The 11681-nt window shown below is 46.7% G+C and overlaps 1 protein-coding gene across 1 annotated transcript in view; it reads left to right on the top strand.

Moving 5' to 3' along the window:
- The first annotated feature begins 310 nt into the window (after positions 1-310).
- Positions 311-11681, top strand: part of INCA1 (inhibitor of CDK, cyclin A1 interacting protein 1) — a 51154-nt gene continuing 39783 nt past the window's right edge. The window contains exons 1-2 of the mRNA XM_077470860.1: positions 311-375; positions 5909-6028. Coding sequence (XP_077326986.1) covers positions 332-375; positions 5909-6028 — 164 coding nt within the window. The 5' untranslated portion in view covers positions 311-331. The remainder of the gene's footprint in view (positions 376-5908; positions 6029-11681) is intronic.

Raw genomic sequence — 11681 nt, 5'->3', positions numbered from 1 at the left:
GGGAGTGATTCTAACTGGGGGGGAGGGGGGCGACTGCCCGGGGGAGGAGACTGATTGTTGTTTCTAAGCAGTAGGAACAACAGATTGCTATATATATATATATATATATATATATATATATATATTATTTTTATTTTTTTTCAGCAGAGGCTCTAGAGAATAAAATGGCGATTGTTGCAATTTTTTATTCCACACGGTATTTGCGCAGCGGTTTTGCAAACACATTTTTTTTTAAAAAACATCCAATATTTACCCCTATTTTTTTATTTTTTTTATACTGTACTTCTTTTATTATACTTTTTTTTTTATCAGCAGCCATTGAACAGTGAAGATGTATGATGAATCCAGTGGTGAGGATTGCGTTCCTTTTATACGGTAAGAAACTAAAAATGAAATTCCCGTCATGCCAGTCCTATAATGACCTTTGAAAAACATTAAAGTTTCGATTTTTAGATTTTTATTTTTTGCCACCGAGCACATTTAAAGAGGAAGTAAACCTTGATGGGTTTTACTTCCTCTTTTTTTCTTCCCTACAAAGTAAAAGATGGACGCGGCCTCCAGCGGGGACAGCACTGGCTTCGTCTGCAGGTAAGTGCCACATAATGGGCTAGTATGTGATGCATACTATCCCATTATGCAAAACGAAGTGCAAAACAAAGTACAAAATGAAGTGCAAAACGAAGTCCCCGCTGGAGGCCTCATCCATCTTCGCCCCTCTTCCTTCCGGGGGGGGGGGGGGGGGCGCAGACTTTGGCTGTGTGACTGGCCAGAGCCACTTGACGTCACTCCCGTGTGCAGTCACGGTACTCGCTCGGGAAGAAACGGCCCTCCGTGGCCCACATGTGTCAAAAATAAAATAAAGTTACACCCAAGCACATAAAACCCCCTCCAAAATTTTTTTGAGGCACCCCCCACCTCCACATATACGCACATACAAACGTAAATGCTTGCGTCAGGGGTGCCTATTGCGATACACATGTTACATATCATCGTGCATGCCAGAAGAAGAGCAATAATTCCAGCACCAGACCGCCTCCGTACCACGAAACTGATGACCTATGGGGGGGGGGGGCTTTTGAAACGTCACTGATAGAAAATACAGGGTACTGAAGTTTGCCAGTATTTCACAGGCGCACACAAATTTAAAGCAGAACTCCGGTGAAAAACGTTTTGTCCATGTCCTTGTGGGTGATCTCCTTCCTTTACCAACTATGGCAACCATCTTTTTTCTGAGCTCTGTAGTTCCCCTGTAAGGCCCCTTTTACACTGAGGCGTTTTTCAGGCGCTACAGTGCTAAAAATAGCACCTGTATAGCGCCTTAAAAAAAACCCGGCCCCTTTCACTCCAGTGTGAAAGCCGGAGGGCTTCCACACTGGAGCGGTGCGCTAGCAGGACGGTAAAAAAAGTCCTGCTAGCCGCATCTTTGGAGCGGTGAAGGAGCGGTGTACTCTCCGCTCCTAAACCCATTGAAATCAATGGGACAGCGTGGCAATGCCGCCAGAAAAGCAACGCTGCAGCGGCGCTTTGCGGGCAGTTTTTAACCCTTTTTTCCGGCTGCTAGTGGGGGTTAAAACCGCCCCACTAGCGGCTGAATACCACCGCTAAAACGACGGTAAATCGGCGCTAAAAATAGCTCCGCTCTACCGCCAACGCCGCTCCCGTCCAGTGTGAAAGGGGCCTAATAGCCCACTGATCTTGCTGAAAAACCATTACTGCCCGGTGATATCCTGTTTATAAGACCGCTGGCTGCTATCCCTCCTGTGCCCTCAGCCAGCGGTCTGGTCACTGCCCACAAGTATTTCTGTACAGCGAGCAGGGAATTCATTTTTCCACCCTGCTCACTGTAGTGGGCAGAGGGGCCCCCAATCTGTGTTACCCATGTACAGTGGGGATCGAAAGTTTGGGCACCCCAGGTAAAAATGTGTATTAATGTGCATAACGAAGCCAAGGAAAGATGGAAAAATCTCCAAATGGCATCAAATTACAGATTAGACATTCTTATAATATGTCAAAAAAAGTTAGATTTTATTTCCATCATTTCCACTTTCAAAATTACAGAAAACAAAAAAATGGCGCCTGCAAAAGTTTAGGCACCCTGCAGAGTTAATATCTTGTACTTTTGTCTTTTTTTTTTGTTTTCTGTAATTTTGAAAGTGTAAATGATGGAAATAAAATCTAACTTTTTTTGACATATTATAAGAATGTCTAATCTGTAATTTGATGCCATTTGGAGATTTTTCCATCTTTCCTTGGCTTCGTTATGCACATTAACCCTTTCATGACTAAGCCTATTTTTGGCATTTGGTGTTTACAAGTTAAAATCCATATTTTTTTGCTAGAAAATTACTTGGAACAAACATTATATATATTTTTTTAGCAGAGACTCTAGAGAATAAAACGGCGATTATTGCAATATTTTATGTCACACGGTATTTGTGCAGCGATGTTTTAAACGCAACTTTTTGGGAAAAGGGACACTTTCATGAATTAAAAAAAAACGAAACAGTAAAATTAGCCCAATTTTTTTGCATAATGTGAAAGATAATGTTACGCCGAGTAAATAGATACCAAACATGTCACACTTTATAATTGCACGCACTCGTGGATTGACGACAAAGTACGGTACCTAAAAATCTCAATAGGCGACGCTTTAAAAATTTTTTACGGTTACCAGGTTAGCGTTGCAGAGGAGGTCTAGTGGTAGAATTATTGCTCTCGCTCTGACGATCGCAGCGATACCTCACATGTGTTATTTGAACACCGTTTACATATGCGGGCGCGACTTCCGTATGTGTTTTCTTTGCTTCGCGAGCTCGCTTTTTTATCTTATTTATTTGAAAATTAATAAATTGTTTTTTAAAATAAAAAAAAATTTGATCACTTTTATTGCTGTCACAAGGAATGTAAACATCCCTTGTGACAGTAATAGGTGGTGACAGGTACTCTTTATGGAGGGATCGGGGGTCTAAAAGACCCCCCACCCCTCCTTTACACTTCAATGTATTCAGATCGCCAAAAACGGCGATTCTGAATACCGTATATATTTTTAAAACCGGCGCCATTGGTAGCCGAGTAAACGGGAAGTGACGTCATGACGTCGCTTCCGTGTTTACTATTAGGAGGCTGGAACGAAGCCGATTATGGCTTCGTTCCAGTTCCTCCCCAGCAGCCAGAGGCGTCGGAACGTGAATCGGTGCTCCTGATCGAGCGGGAGCCCCGGTAACAGCAGCGGGAGGGGGGACGTCCCCTCCCGCTCCTCCGGCATAACAGCCGAGCGGCTTTTAGCCGCTTCAGTTGTTATGGCTGGAAAGCCAATCGCCCGCTTAAAAAAACGGTACCGGGATGATGCCTGCAGGTGCGGGCATCATCCCGGTATACCCCCCGGAAGCCGAGTACGCGCATCTGCGTATGCTTGGCGGGAAGGAGTTAATACACATTTTTACCTGGGGTGCCCAAACTTTCAATCCCCACTGTAGGTGATGTCCAACCTCCTCCTCCTCACTGCCAGCACCGCCCCTCTTTGTGTTGGTCTATCACATAAAATCCAAATAAAATACATTTACGTTTTTGGTTGTAACCTGAAAAATTTTCAAGGGGTATGGATACTTTTTTTTTAAGGCACTCTAATGTCAGGATCCACCCAGATGCCTGACCAGCAGATGGCTCAACCCTCTCTGTAAGCTGCTGAGATCCTGAGCCAGCCGCTCCCACAGCCCCACAATCCAGTGAGCGCTGGAGGGGCAGAGCAGAGAGACGCTGCTCCTTCTGCTCTCTGATCCACCAATCTTATTACTGCACTGATGCATCACATTCATGCGAATAGGATGAGGAGATCCTGTCATTCAACATCTCCTCCTCCATCCATAGAACACCATGCATTGTGTGGATGTAGTCATAACACTCTTGCGAATGGTGGGGAGGGCAAAAGGGGCAGGCAAGCGGTGCAACTTTTTATCAGTAGCAGCCACAGTTGTGACCGCTCGCAGTGCTGGAAGACGGCCACTCAGGATATCCGTATACAGCAACTGTGAAGGACACAATGCAAGGATGATTTTTTTTTACCAGGAGCATCCACCTGCACACACATAATGGAATGCAAACTGTTACACACACCTAATACCTACATTACATAATACCAAAAAAAATGTACCATGTGTATATACTGTATATATAAGAATATAAAAAGACAGAATAAAATATTTACCAAAATGTGAGGGGTGTACTCACTTTTGTGAGATACTGAGATTTTATATATAATCTCAGTATCTCACAAAAGTGAGTACACCCCTCACATTTTGGTAAATATTTTCTTCTATCTTTTCATGTGACAACACTGAAGAAATGACACTTGTCTACAATGTAAAGTAGTGAGTGTACAGCTTGTATAACAGTGTAAATTTGCTGTCCCCTCAAAATAACTCAACACACAGCCATTAATGTCTAAACCGCTGGCAACAAAAGTGAGTACACCCCTAAGTGAAAATGTCCAATTTGAGCCCAATTAGCCATTTTTCCTCCCCCAGTGTCATGTGACTCGTTAGTGTTACAAGGTCTCATGTGTGAATAGGGAGCAGGTGTGTTAAATTTGGTTTTATCGCTCTCACTCTCCCATACTGGTCACTGGAAGTTCAACGTGGCACCTCATGGCAAAGAATGCTCTGAGGATCTGAAAAAAAGAATTGTTGCTCTACATAAAGATGTTCTAGGCTAGTGATGGGGAACCTTGGCACCCCAGATGTTTTGGAACTACATTTCCCATGATGCTCATACACTCTGCAGTGTAGTGGAGCATCATGGGAAATGTAGTTCCAAAACATCTGGGGTGCCAAGGTTCGCCATCACTAATCTAGGCTATAAGAAGATTGCCAAGACCCTGAAACTGAGCTGCAGCACGGTGGCCAAGACCATACAGCGGTTTAATAGGACAGGTTCCACTCAGAACAGGCCTCGTCACGGTGGACCAAAGAAGTTGAGGTCACGTGCTCAGCGTCATATCCAGAGGTTGTCTTTGGGAAATAGATGTATGGGTGCTTCCAGCATTGCTGCAGAGGTTGTAGGGGTGGGGGGGGGGGGGGGCAGCCTGTCAGTGCTCAGACCATACGCCGCACACTGCATCAAATTGGTCTGCATGGCTGTTGTCTCAGAAGGAAGCCTCTTCTAAAGATGATGCATAAGAAAGCCAGCAAACAGTTTGCTGAAGACAAGTAGACTAAGGACGTGGATTACTGGAACCATGTCTGTGGTCTGATGAGACCAAGATAAACTTATTTGGTTCAGATGTCGTCAGGCGTGTGTGGCGACAACCAGGTGAGGAGTACAAAGAAAAGTGTGTCTTGTCTACAGTCAAGCATGGTGGTGGGAGTGTCATGATCTGGTGCTGCATGAGTGCTGCCACCACTGGGGAGCTACAGATCATTGAGGGAACCATGAATGCCAACATGTACTGTGATATACTGAAGCAGAGAATGATCCCCTCCCTTCAGAGACAGGGCAGTATTCCAACATGATAACGACCCCCAAGCACACCTCCAAGATGACCACTGCCTTGCTAAAGAAGCTGAGGGTAAAGGTGATGGACTGGCCAAGCATGTCTCCAGACCTAAACCCTATTGAGCATCTGTGGGGCATCCTCAAATGGAAGGTGGAGAAGCACAAGGTCTCCAACATCCACCAACTCAGTGATGTCATCATGGAGGAGGGGAAGAGGATTTCAGTGGTAATCTGTGAAGCTCTGGTGACCTCCATGTCGGTTTAGACATTAATGGCTGTGTGTTGAGTAATTTTGAGGGGACAGCAAATGTACACTGTTATACAAGCTGTACACTCACTACTTTACATTGTAGACAAGTGTCATTTCTTCAGTGTTGTCACATGAAAAGTTATTTATTCTGCCGTATGTTACATGCAGGCATTCCAAGATCGTTAAACGGTTTAACTTACAACCGCTGGCTCCTCCCAACTCTTCATCACTTCCCCTCGAAGAGCGCTATGGCCCAGAGTTTTGGGAGCGGCTGATGAGACAGCCTAGGTGAGCGTCTCCTTTACATCTATCTATACCCTATCTTAAACCCTAACCAAGCGACATGTAGGTGTCTTTACCGACTGTCTTCCTCTCTTCTTCTATAGACCTGTGATCACTGCTTACTGACTGTCCTCCTCTCTTCTTCTTCTATAGGCCTGTGATCACTGCTTACCGACTGTCCTCCTCTCTTCATCTTCTATAGGCCTGTGATCACTGCTTACCGACTGTCCTCCTCTCTTCTTCTTCTATAGGCCCTGTGATCACTGCTTACTGACTGTCCTCCTCTCTTCTTCTTCTATAGGCCCTATGATCACTGCTTACCGACTGTCCTCCTCTCTTCTTCTTCTATAGGCCCTGTGATCACTGCTTACCGACTGTCCTCCTCTCTTCTTCTTCTATAGGCCCTGTGATCACTGCTTACCGACTGTCCTCCTCTCTTCTTCTATAGGCCCTGTGACCACTGTTTACCGACTGTCTTCCTCTCTTCTTCTTCTATAGGCCTGTGATCACTGCTTACCGACTGTCCTCCTCTCTTCTTCTTCTATAGGCCCTGTGATCACTGCTTACCGACTGTCCTCCTCTCTTCTTCTTCTATAGGCCTGTGATCACTGCTTACCGACTGTCCTCCTCTCCATCTTCTATAGGCCTGTGATCACTGCTTACCGACTGTCCTCCTCTCTTCTTCTTCTACAGGCCCTGTGATCACTGCTTACTGACTGTCCTCCTCTCTTCTTCTTCTATAGGCCTGTGATCACTGCTTACTGACTGTCCTCCTCTCTTCATCTTCTATAGGCCTGTGATCACTGCTTACTGACTGTCCTCCTCTCTTCATCTTCTATAGGCCTGTGATCACTGCTTACCGACTGTCCTCCTCTCTTCTTCTTCTATAGGCCCTGTGATCACTGCTTACCGACTGTCCTCCTCTCTTCTTCTTCTATAGGCCCTGTGATCACTGCTTACCGACTGTCCTCCTCTCTTCTTCTTCTATAGGCCCTGTGATCACTGCTTACCGACTGTCCTCCTCTCTTCTTCTGTAGGCCCTGTGATCACTGCTTACCGACTGTCCTCCTCTCTTCTTCTGTAGGCCCTGTGACCACTGTTTACCGACTGTCTTCCTCTCTTCTTCTTATATAGGCCTGTGATCACTGCTTACTGACTGTCCTCCTCTCTTCTTCTTCTATAGGCCCTGTGACCACTACTTACCGACTGTCCTCCTCTCTTCTTCTTCTATAGGCCCTGTGATCACTGCTTACCGACTGTCCTCCTCTCTTCTTCTTCTTCTATAGGCCCTGTGATCACTGCTTATCGACTGTCTTCCTCTCTTCTTCTTCTATAGGCCTGTGATCACTGCTTACTGACTGTCCTCCTCTCTTCTTCTTCTATAGGCCCTGTGACCACTACTTACCGACTGTCCTCCTCTCTTCTTCTTCTATAGGCCCTGTGATCACTGCTTACCGACTGTCCTCCTCTCTTCTTCTTCTATAGGCCCTGTGATCACTGTTTACCGACTGTCTTCCTCTCTTCTTCTTCTATAGGCCTGTGATCACTGCTTACTGACTGTCCTCCTCTCTTCTTCTTCTATAGGCCCTGTGACCACTACTTACCGACTGTCCTCCTCTCTTCTTCTTCTATAGGCCCTGTGATCACTGCTTACCGACTGTCCTCCTCTCTTCTTCTTCTATAGGCCCTGTGATCACTGCTTACTGACTGTCCTCCTCTCTTCTTCTTCTATAGGCCCTGTGACCACTACTTACCGACTGTCCTCCTCTCTTCTTCTTCTATAGGCCCTGTGATCACTGCTTACTGACTGTCCTCCTCTCTTCTTCTTCTATAGGCCCTGTGACCACTACTTACCGACTGTCCTCCTCTCTTCTTCTTCGACAGGCCTGTGATCACTGCTTACCGACTGTCCTCCTCTCTTCTTTTATAGGCCCTGCGACCACTGTTTACCGACTGTCTTCCTCTCTTCTTCTATAGGCCTGTGATCACTGCTTACTGACTGTCCTCCTCTCTTCTTCTTCTATAGGCCCTGTGACCACTACTTACCGACTATCCTCCTCTCTTCTTCTTCTATAGGCCCTGTGATCACTGCTTACCGACTGTCCTCCTCTCTTCTTCTTCTATAGGCCCTGTGATCACTGCTTACCAACTGTCCTCCTCTCTTCTTCTTCTATAGGCCCTGTGACCACTGCTTACCGACTGTCTTCCTCTCTTCTTCTTCTATAGGCCTGTGATCACTGCTTACTGACTGTCCTCCTCTCTTCTTCTTCTATAGGCCCTGTGACCACCACTTACCGACTGTCCTCCTCTCTTCTTCTTCTATAGGCCCTGTGACCACTGTTTACCGACTGTCTTCCTCTCTTCTTCTTATATAGGCCTGTGATCACTGCTTACTGACTGTCCTCCTCTCTTCTTCTTCTATAGGCCCTGTGACCACTACTTACCGACTGTCCTCCTCTCTTCTTCTTCTATAGGCCCTGTGATCACTGCTTACCGACTGTCTTCCTCTCTTCTTCTTCTATAGGCCTGTGATCACTGCTTACTGACTGTCCTCCTCTCTTCTTCTTCTATAGTCCCTGTGACCACTACTTACCGACTGTCCTCCTCTCTTCTTCTTCTATAGGCCCTGTGATCACTGCTTACCGACTGTCCTCCTCTCTTCTTCTTCTATAGGCCCTGTGATCACTGCTTACCGACTGTCTTCCTCTCTTCTTCTTCTATAGGCCCTGTGATCACTGCTTACCGACTGTCTTCCTCTCTTCTTCTTCTATAGGCCTGTGATCACTGCTTACTGACTGTCCTCCTCTCTTCTTCTTCTATAGGCCCTGTGACCACTACTTACCGACTGTCCTCCTCTCTTCTTCTTCTATAGGCCCTGTGATCACTGCTTACCGACTGTCCTCCTCTCTTCTTCTTCTATAGGCCTGTGATCACTGCTTACTGACTGTCCTCCTCTCTTCTTCTTCTATAGGCCCTGTGACCACTACTTACCGACTGTCCTCCTCTCTTCTTCTTCGACAGGCCTGTGATCACTGCTTACCGACTGTCCTCCTCTCTTCTTCTTCTATAGGCCCTATGACCACTGTTTACCGACTGTCTTCCTCTCTTCTTCTATAGGCCTGTGATCACTGCTTACCGACTGTCCTCCTCTCTTCTTCTTCTATAGGCCCTGTGATCACTGCTTACCAACTGTCCTCTCTTCTTCTTCTATAGGCCCTGTGATCACTGCTTACCGACTGTCCTCCTCTCTTCTTCTATAGGCCCTGTGACCACTGTTTACCGACTGTCTTCCTCTCTTCTTCTTATATAGGCCTGTGATCACTGCTTACTGACTGTCCTCCTCTCTTCTTCTTCTATAGGCCCTGTGACCACTACTTACCGACTGTCCTCCTCTCTTCTTCTTCTATAGGCCCTGTGATCACTGCTTACCGACTGTCCTCCTCTCTTCTTCTTCTTCTATAGGCCCTGTGATCACTGCTTACTGACTGTCCTCCTCTCTTCTTCTTCTATAGGCCCTGTGACCACTACTTACCGACTATCCTCCTCTCTTCTTCTTCTATAGGCCCTGTGATCACTGCTTACCGACTGTCCTCCTCTCTTCTTCTTCTATAGGCCCTGTGATCACTGCTTACCGACTGTCCTCCTCTCTTCTTCTTCTATAGGCCCTGTGACCACTGTTTACCGACTGTCTTCCTCTCTTCTTCTTCTATAGGCCTGTGATCACTGCTTACTGACTGTCCTCCTCTCTTCTTCTGCTATAGGCCCTGTGACCACTACTTACCGACTGTCCTCCTCTCTTCTTCTTCTATAGGCCCTGTGATCACTGCTTACCGACTGTCCTCCTCTCTTCTTCTTCTATAGGCCCTGTGATCACTGCTTACCGACTGTCTTCCTCTCTTCTTCTTCTATAGGCCTGTGATCACTGCTTACCGACTGTCCTCCTCTCTTCTTCTTCTATAGGCCCTGTGATCACTGCTTACCGACTGTCCTCCTCTCTTCTTCTATAGGCCCTGTGATCACTGCTTACCGACTGTCCTCCTCTCTTCTTCTTCTATAGGCCCTGTGATCACTGCTTACCAACTGTCCTCTCTTCTTCTTCTATAGGCCCTGTGATCACTGCTTACCGACTGTCCTCCTCTCTTCTTCTATAGGCCCTGTGACCACTGTTTACCGACTGTCTTCCTCTCTTCTTCTTCTATAGGCCTGTGATCACTGCTTACTGACTGTCCTCCTCTCTTCTTCTTCTATAGGCCCTGTGACCACTACTTACCGACTGTCCTCCTCTCTTCTTCTTCTATAGGCCCTGTGATCACTGCTTACCGACTGTCCTCCTCTCTTCTTCTTCTATAGGCCCTGTGATCACTGCTTACCGACTGTCTTCCTCTCTTCTTCTTCTATAGGCCTGTGATCACTGCTTACTGACTGTCCTCCTCTCTTCTTCTTCTATAGGCCCTGTGACCACTACTTACCGACTGTCCTCCTCTCTTCTTCTTCTATAGGCCCTGTGATCACTGCTTACCGACTGTCCTCCTCTCTTCTTCTTCTTCTTCTATAGGCCCTGTGATCACTGCTTACTGACTGTCTTCCTCTCTTCTTCTTCTATAGGCCTGTGATCACTGCTTACTGACTGTCCTCCTCTCTTCTTCTTCTTCTTCTATAGGCACTGTGACCACTACTTACCGACTGTCCTCCTCTCTTCTTCTTCTATAGGCCCTGTGATCACTACTTACCGACTGTCCTCCTCTCTTCTTCTTCTATAGGCCCTGTGATCACTGCTTACCGACTGTCTTCCTCTCTTCTTCTTCTATAGGCCTGTGATCACTGCTTACTGACTGTCCTCCTCTCTTCTTCTTCTATAGGCCCTGTGACCACTACTTACCGACTGTCCTCCTCTCTTCTTCTTCTATAGGCCCTGTGATCACTGCTTACCGACTGTCCTCCTCTCTTCTTCTTCTATAGGCCCTGTGATCACTGCTTACCGACTGTCTTCCTCTCTTCTTCTTCTATAGGCCTGTGATCACTGTTTACCGACTGTCCTCCTCTCTTCTTCTTCTATAGGCCCTGTGATCACTGCTTACCGACTGTCCTCCTCTCTTCTTCTTCTATAGGCCCTGTGATCACTGCTTACCGACTGTCTTCCTCTCTTCTTCTTCTATAGGCCCTGTGATCACTGCTTACCGACTGTCCTCCTCTCTTCTTCTTCTATAGGCCCTGTGACCACTGCTTACCGACTGTCCTCCTCTCTTCTTCTTCTATAGGCCCTGTGATCACTGCTTACCGACTGTCCTCCTCTCTTCTTCTTCTAAAGCCGCGTACACACGGGCGGACTGTATGGCGTACTTAGTCCGTCGAAACACATTTCAGCGGACAGTCCGCTCGTGTGTGGGCTTCAGCGGACTTTTTCAGCGTGCAGTCTGGCGGACTAAGTATTTCTGATTTTTCGAAATTCTGTCCTTCGTACTTTGGTTTCAGCGGACAATTCGCTCGTCAGTAGGCTAGTTCGACGGACTAAGAATGGCGCATGCCCAGAAAGGATTTACACGGCGGAAGGGTGCTTTGCTGTGTATTGGACTTCCTATTTCTAGTCCCATCGTACGTGCTGTACACGTCATCGTGCAAGCTTTCGACGGACTGTTTGTGCATCCGTGTGTGGTCAAGT

This window comes from Lithobates pipiens, unplaced genomic scaffold (assembly GCF_037356315.1).
Source record: "Lithobates pipiens isolate NorthernLeopardFrog02 unplaced genomic scaffold, aLitPip1_a1.2 Scaffold_8, whole genome shotgun sequence".
Taxonomy (NCBI): Eukaryota; Metazoa; Chordata; class Amphibia; order Anura; family Ranidae; genus Lithobates; species Lithobates pipiens.
This window is presented reverse-complemented; position numbering and strand designations above follow the sequence as displayed.